This window comes from Canis aureus, chromosome X, assembly GCF_053574225.1.
Source record: "Canis aureus isolate CA01 chromosome X, VMU_Caureus_v.1.0, whole genome shotgun sequence".
Lineage (NCBI taxonomy): Eukaryota > Metazoa > Chordata > Mammalia > Carnivora > Canidae > Canis > Canis aureus.
In genome coordinates, this window is record NC_135649.1 from 72,377,628 (window position 1) to 72,385,251 (window position 7,624).

General features: G+C 47.9%; 1 protein-coding gene across 1 annotated transcript in view; it reads right to left on the reverse strand.

The window, feature by feature from the left end:
• The window catches only part of AR (androgen receptor), a 186,478-nt gene extending 180,161 nt beyond the window's left edge, over positions 1-6,317 (reverse strand). The window contains exon 1 of the mRNA XM_077889678.1: positions 3,551-6,317. Coding sequence (XP_077745804.1) covers positions 3,551-5,142 — 1,592 coding nt within the window. The 5' untranslated portion in view covers positions 5,143-6,317. The remainder of the gene's footprint in view (positions 1-3,550) is intronic.
• Between the last annotated feature and the right edge of the window lie 1,307 nt (positions 6,318-7,624).

Here is a 7,624-nt window from a genome sequence, read left to right on the forward strand (position 1 = left end):
TGTTTGCTTTCTATTTTTCAGAATAATGATTTCAGGTTTGGTTATAAGATAAGTCCCTTGCTTGCCACACCCAACCTACATTTTGTTCCCTGTTTGAGCAGATTTACAAATTGATATCATCAAGGGGAAAAAAATAACAAAACTGTCCAGTCCTTAATTCCAACTCATAATCCCATGAAGAGCAGTCACAGTACAAGTAAGAGTCAGAGACCTAAGGATTCATTGTTTTGAATGTGTATATGTAGACCAGAGGAGAAAATTATTACAGGGAAGAAAAACACTTTAAAAAAGAAAATTAAATGCACCAACAAATTCAATTATTATTAAATCAAGGTTTGCAACTCAAAGAATGAAAGTCTGATCAGGTAAAATTAGCACTGGCAGAAAGTGTCCCAAAGTGACCCTGCAATTGGAAGGCTTCAAACTTCTTGGAAAATAGCTCTTACTGATGTTAACCTTTGGCAGAGCTAAAAGAGATACTCTGAGGAAGACCAAGAGGAGCCTTCCATCAGCACATCTTACATATATTTCCAAATGAGATATCACCTAGTGTGGCTATTTGGTTCTCTGGTTCTGATCACTGGTACCCAAACGTAACTCACTAGTTATTTGCTGACAATGGAGAAAGGATGCTTATTTACAGCATACTGACTCTCAAGAACTATGGACAGAAAGCATCAGACTATCTTGGTCCCAAAGCAAAATTCTGCATTACAAAACAAACTGCTCCTTGCAAAATAGTCATAAAAATGTGTTTGATAACTAAAGATGAGAGAGGAGATGGAAAGGGGAGTAAAAAAATGCCTTCTTTATAATAAGAGGAAAAAAAGCAGAATTTGCCGATCTCAAAGCACTAAAGAAATAATAACTGTTATAAAAATCAGAACAAATCACCAAGAGAAAAATTAAAATGTTCTTTTTGCATCTGGATAATTAATATCTAAATCTCAACTTTAATTCCTGCACAAGCTTCCTTGGGTCTCTACTCCCATCACTTTTTATTATTCCTTCTGTTCAAACTACATGCTAAATTAAGTTTTTTTTAAGGTCCACCTTCAGTTTCTCTCCTTCATCCTTTCTCCTTTCAGCAGAAACATTGTAGATATATAAGAACACAGAGTTATTCCAAAGGTTACTAAAGTTAAAGCCCCCCCCCATTAACTAATGTGTATGAACACACACACACAATTGAAAAAGGGAGGAATCCAACATTATTGGAAGCCTCTAGAATTCTTAGATTTTTAACTCAAATTTGGCATATAATGCATGCAATACAGACAGGAAGTTCTGGCTTTGGCTTTAAAAAAACCCTTGCCTTTCACCAAATTGTGCCCTAGTAAAGTGAGAAAGAAAGATAAAGTAGGAAAAGGTCAACTTTTAGACTGCGATTGGTTGCATTCTGATGAAATTGATAAATCTTAAAAAAAAAAAACTGACTCAATGATTTTCTAAGACCTGGGATAAAATAACCTAGCTTACTGCCCACCTGATGGGAAGAACTTTTTGCTTTCTATGGCTACTGCCTAAAAATCTCAGGTTATGTTTTCAAGGAAACACATCCCTTAACAAATATGTGGAATTGTTCATTTCCTATTACTTGAGTTAATTGGCGGGGGGGGGGGGGGGGGGCAGTGCAGAAGAGAGAAGGTTCCAGTTTAGCATCATGGTTATGTCAAGAAGTACCTTAGACATCTCCATCCCTCAAAAAACTTCACAGTAGAACTAACTGCCAACAACACTAGGGGAAAAAAAAATTAACCCTATCAAATAAATCTGTTCTTATAAAATGAAGAAAACCTTTTATACCATGGTATAACCAAATTGCAAAAATAATTTTTAGAAAAAACCCAAACTAACTGGAAAACGTTTTGATGATATAAATAAACCCTTTGAAAATCCTGTAAGACAAACATTAAAAATCTAATAGTAGGATGTAAAGGCTGGTAACAAGCTGTTTCTTCAATAGCCCAGAAAACAATATTTTACAAAATCCTATCCTCTTTTCTTCCCTAACACTGTTCTATCAATCTTCCAAGAACAAAAGCATCGGTGAAAGGAGGCAAATTGTTGGATTTAAGTCACTAAAGATGCTAATAAGGCTAACAAAGAAATTTTGGAAAAGTCACAGATAAAAAAATAGCTAAAGAAAAACATAACAAGACAACTCCAAGGGGACATCAGCACCCAGCACACCTGAGGAGTTAGTTCCTTGGTCAGTATTCCCTCCCTCACTGAGATAAATTAGTATCTTTGTTTGGAGGGGGGAATCTTCAACATGATCTCCTCAAATATGGGAGGCTCAACAAATATGGGAAGAATCTTTAATAAGCCAGATGAACTTGATCACCATTTTTCTCATTAAAAGTCATGGGCAAGATTATGGCTTACAAGTCCCTAACAGTTCTTACCAAGTTTTTTAAAAGTAGCAGCTCATATCTTAAAATGCAAGCACATCTACTATAACATTGTGTGTCAACTATACTTTAATTAAAAAATGCAAGCATGTTCTTAAAATGAAGGAATATATTAAAGAGCCTCACTCCTCCCTCCCAAAAGTAATTTCTGAGCACAATGGAATAGCAGAAAAGTCCTTTAAAAAATTTCCAACACTTTATAAGTCAGACTCAGGTCTCGCTAAATTATCTATTAAAAGAACATTCTCCTCTTTTGTGGATCTGATGCAAACTCGAAGTGGGAGGCTGTGAATCTGCTGTACTCCAAAGAGAAAATAAACACTTTACAAGAGAAAACCGACCCAAGTAGCTATTTCCAACATGGTCAACCTGTGAGAGCAAATATTGCCCAGTGTTTACGAAGAAATAAGTTGTCTGCTAGTTTTCCTCTACCTTTGCTCGCTCTACTCCTGCCCGGTTGGATTCTCTTTGCTGACTTCCAACCCTGGGGCAAATCCTCAGTTGTCCCAGAGGAAGGAACTTCATCCTATCTTCACACAGCGGTCCTCAGAACTCAGAGAAAGACCTTCTTCCCCTAATCCGGGCACCTCCATTTTATCTCTTTGGAGGAGGCGGGCTCAGAAAAGTTTAGGCCAGTCCTTTTGCCTCTAACCTGCCAAGAACAGCCACAGGCTGGGAGGCAAACCCTAACACACTCTTAAGAGGTGAAACTGCCCATATTTCCTGTGCAGGTTCTCAGATTTGGGAAGAGGGAGGAGAAAAAGTACTGGAAAGCTTAAGAGCTTGAAGGTGGCCCTTACTATTGGATTTAAGTTTGGAGCCTTTGGGACCTGGAGCACCATGAGGATTTTAAGAGGCTGGAGGTGGGGGAGGTGTTGTTAAGGTATCTGGAAGGGCACACAGCAGCATCCAGGGCTCTTGGTTGTGGGGAGTGGGGCACACGGTGGGGATTCTGAGCACAAAGGTCTTCTCTTTGGCAGGCTAGAAGTACCCAGAAGGCTCCAGATTCAGGGCGGCCCTTTTTATGGAACACTGTTGAGCTCTCCCAGGGGCAGAGTGTTCCGGCAGGTAGAAGAGTGATACCCCAGAACACCGACTAGGGTGATTCAAAGATATGTGGAGGAGGAGAAACTTACCGCATGTCCCCATAGGGTCCGGAGTAGCTCTCCATCCAAGAGCCCATCTCGCTTTTGACACAACTAGGACTTGGAAAGGGCACTCTGCTCACCACACCGCCCGGATACCACACATCAGGTGGAGGGAAGTCACCTTCCTGGCCCGCCAATCCCTGAGGTGGCCGAGTGTAGCCATAGGGGGCTACAGATCCCCCCTCGCCTGCACTGCCGCCTCCACTCCCGCCGCAGGGCCCATACAGCTGGCCTTCTTCTGCTGTGAAGAGAGTGTGCCAGGAAGAGGAGGTGGTGGCCGAAGGTGAGCCCGAGCTGGGTCCTGCTGCACCCGCTCCGTGCAGGCTCGCCAGATCCCCGTAGCGGCATTGTGCCGCTGCAGCCGCCCAGGCGCTGCCATAGTCCAGAGGGTTTTCCAGCTTGATGCGGGTGTGAGGATGGGGAGGTGGTGGATGGGGAGGCGGCCCGCCTAGGGAGAGAGGAAAGTTGTAGTAGTCTCGACTTTGATAAGCTGCCGCTTCATCTAGTGCTCCAGACTTGTAAAGAGACAGGGTGGATGGCATCTCAAGTGTTCCGGAGCCCCCTGCTTCACTGCTGCTCGAACAGCCCAGGCTGTCCCCATCCAACCCTTTCGCATAACCTGCCTTGAAAGGGGAATATTCAGCAGTTTCTTCGGTGCCCTTGCCCGGGCCGTCATCCAGCAGAGAACCTTTGCATTCGGCCAGCGGAGCGCAAGGACGTACGGCGGGTGGACCTCCCAGGAGCGGGGCGTACATACAATCCCCCCGAAGCTGTTCCCCAGGGCTCAGATGTTCCAATGCCTCCACACCCAAACCCATGGACACCGACACTGCCTTACACAACTCCTTGGCGCTGTCCGAGATGGTCGAACTGCCACCTAGGTAACTGTCCTTGGAGGAGGTGGAAGCACCGGCGGCCTCCCTTGCTCTCCCGCTGCTGCTACCTTCTGATACTACCTCCTGCTGTTGCTGCTGCTGCTGCTGCTGCTGCTGCTGTTGCTGTTGCTGCTGCTGCTGCTGCTGCTGCTGCTGCTGCTGAAGGAGTTGCATGGTTCCAGCCTCGCTCAGGATGTCTTTAAGATCGGTGGAACAGCTACTTAAGCCCGGGAAAGTGGGGCCCAGCAGTGACAATGTGGATGGGGCAGCTGAGTCATTCTCGTCCGGTGGTGCTGGCTGCTGCTGCTGCAGCCCCTTGCCGGTGGCCGAAGCCACTCCAGGCTCTGGAACGCAGCCGCTCTCCGGATGGCCCTTGGAGGCTGACCGCTGTTGGGAAGGCTGCTGTTCCTCATCCAGAGCCAGGTAGCCTGTGGGGCCTCTGCTCTGCGCTTGGGGAGAGCCATCGTCACCCTGCTGTTGCTGCCGAGGACTGGTCTCCTGCTGCTGCTGCTGCTGCTGCTGCTGCTGCTGCTGCTGCTGCTGCAAATGGGCACCGGGAGGTGCTGCGCTCACGGCCTCAGGGTGCCTGGGGCCCGGGTTCTGGATCACTTCGCGCACACTCTGGAACAGGTTCTGGAAAGCTCCTCGATAGGTCTTGGACGGCGGCCGGGGGTAGACCCTCCCTAGCCCTAACTGTACCTCCATCCTTGGGCTTGGCTGACTCTTCCACCTAATTCCTTTAACCCGTTTCCCCTTCTCTAGCCTAGAAGAGTTCAACAGGCTGCGATGCGGTCGTCGCTGCAGCTAGCTGCCCACCAGCGGGAAGCTCCTGGAAAGGAAACTTGCAGGAATAACCAAGCAAAAAGCACTCTGACAGCCTCAAAGTCTCCTGCACAGTAAAACGCAATGGGCACGATCTGCCGTGCTAGGCTCACAGTCTGTTCCTGAAATCTTGGGAGGGTAGATTCAAAAGATGCCCAAGTCTTGAAGGAAACAAAACAAAAACAAGGGAAACCCTCTACCTTCCAAATTCAGTGTCCACTGAAGCAGGTGCAAATAGGAACCGGATTATTTTTCTTTTTGTTTTATCTTGGGTTTGGGGGTTTGTTTTGTTTTGTTCGGATTTTGTTTTTGTTTTGAATTGTCTATGGAAGCCCTGACCGCCTTTTCATTGTTTGGTCTCTGGCTCTGCAAATTGGGGGGGGGGGGGGAAGGAAATGAGCTGCTGGTACAGAGGAAGAAGGTAAAGGAATGAGGGAAAACTGGGGGCCAGCCCCGCGTACCGCCTAACTAGCCCGGTCCCAGCGGCAGTGCTGAAGCGGCTCACTGGTAGTCTGGCTCCCCAGAGCCGTCTTTGCAACGTGCAGCTAGCTCGCCTGTTCGCAGCCAAAGGGAGTTACCTCTCTGCAAACTCTGGCCGGCCTCGCTGGGCCGACTTGGAGGGGGGGGGGGAGTAGGAGGACGGGCCGAGAGAAGCCGGCTGAGGCAGCAACAGGAGAACCGTGTGTGTGTGTGTGGGGGGGTGGTGGAAAGGAGGAGGACAAAAGCAGCCGTCAGTCCTACCCGGCACTTTCCTCGCTTCCTCCGAGTCTCTAGCTGCTTTAAAAACTTCACCGAAGAGGAAAGGGCAGCTCTGGGGCGGCGGCTCCAAGCCGCGGCGCTGCAAGAAGCGTTGGCTGCTGCGGGAGCCCAGCTGGGGTTGACGCGGTACGTCCCTTCAGCTCCTGTCCGACACTGGAGCGGGGAGTTCGGTCGCTTTCCTCTGCTGCCTCTTCTGCCTCCCAGCTAGTTTGGGACCCTCCAGCTCTCCCCGCACGCTGGTTCCCTGGGATCTCCGAAGGGGCGCTAGGAGGTGGAGAGCAAAAGCAACAGTTTGCTAGTCGGGTCCCGCCCCCGCCGGGCCGGCCTCCTAGCCTTCCCACCTCCTTTCTCGCTCCCCTCCCCTTTTCTTTTCTCCCCTCCCCTCGCGGCGCGCTATTGCACCGTGGCTTTGGAGAAATGAGTGCTGGCGAAGCGTGGGTGAAAGCAGGAGAGGGGAGCTTTAGCCCAGGAGGACCCTAGCTCCCTGGATACCTCTTACTTTTCGGGACCAGGCTTTACATGCCAGAGCTGAAGCTTTAACCCGGAGCTTTATTTTGAGGACAGTGCTAAGTGGAGCTCCCTAAGGCCAGCACTTACAGATTTGGTTCCGAAGTCCAATCTCAAAACAGACTCTGCTTGTGTGTGAGGGGGAAGGGAGAAGGTAGCGGCGACAGGAGTACCAGCGTGTCAGACGGGGGGCTATATGTTCAAAGCAGACAGAAGCGCAGATGGGAGGGTCTCCTCCAAACTGAGGAAGAAGCTATGGACAAAGCAGCTGATACTTGCTGAAACCTTCCGAATTTTCCTTAGGGGTATATTGGCCTTGTGGCATGATGTCAATTGCACTAGGAACCCTCTGCCTAATAACCAGAGGACAACTCTACCCTCTTCTCTTCCTGTGTGCCTATTTGCCTCTAAACATACACTTCTCATCTATCCAGACACGCAAAGGCAAAATCACCCAGATAAGCAGGCAAACACATAAACACTAGAAACACTAGTCATGTGCACAGGGACCTCAATTTTGTCCAGGGTTTTGCAGACGTTTGCGCATATACTGGTACTTGCTTTTCCAAGTTGTCTTTGCATATTTTAAGCTTACAAACTGCACTATTCAAGGGATGGAAGCTACATAGGACTGCTTTTCTTCCTCTTGGTGGACAGCCAGGAGTAGGGAGTGAAGTGGGATCTTGAAATTGTTCCTTTATGGAGGAGACACCATAGTATCTCTCTAAAGATGGAGAAGCAGGTGAGGATGGAAGAGAGGAAGAAATGGCAGGGTAGACCTATGGGAAAGGAGGTTTCCCTTTGTGTCAGCGGGGGCCCTTGGCCTTCCTAGCTTTTAAATTTCTTACAGCTCTAGATTTGGGCAGGGTCTGTCTCTCCCAGAGGCTGGTGGAGATTTTTTCATGGATCTCTTCTACTTTTTACTGGGTCTACAGAGTCTTATCTTGTTCACAGCCAAGCATCATGGACATTTACTTACCCTCACCAAAGAAGGTAACTTGATCTTAAGGGAAGGAAGAGTGGGCATGATCAGCTCTGTTTTCCAGATGAAGACATTGAAACAAGGGCATAATTTATTCTATGTTCCCACATTAGTAGA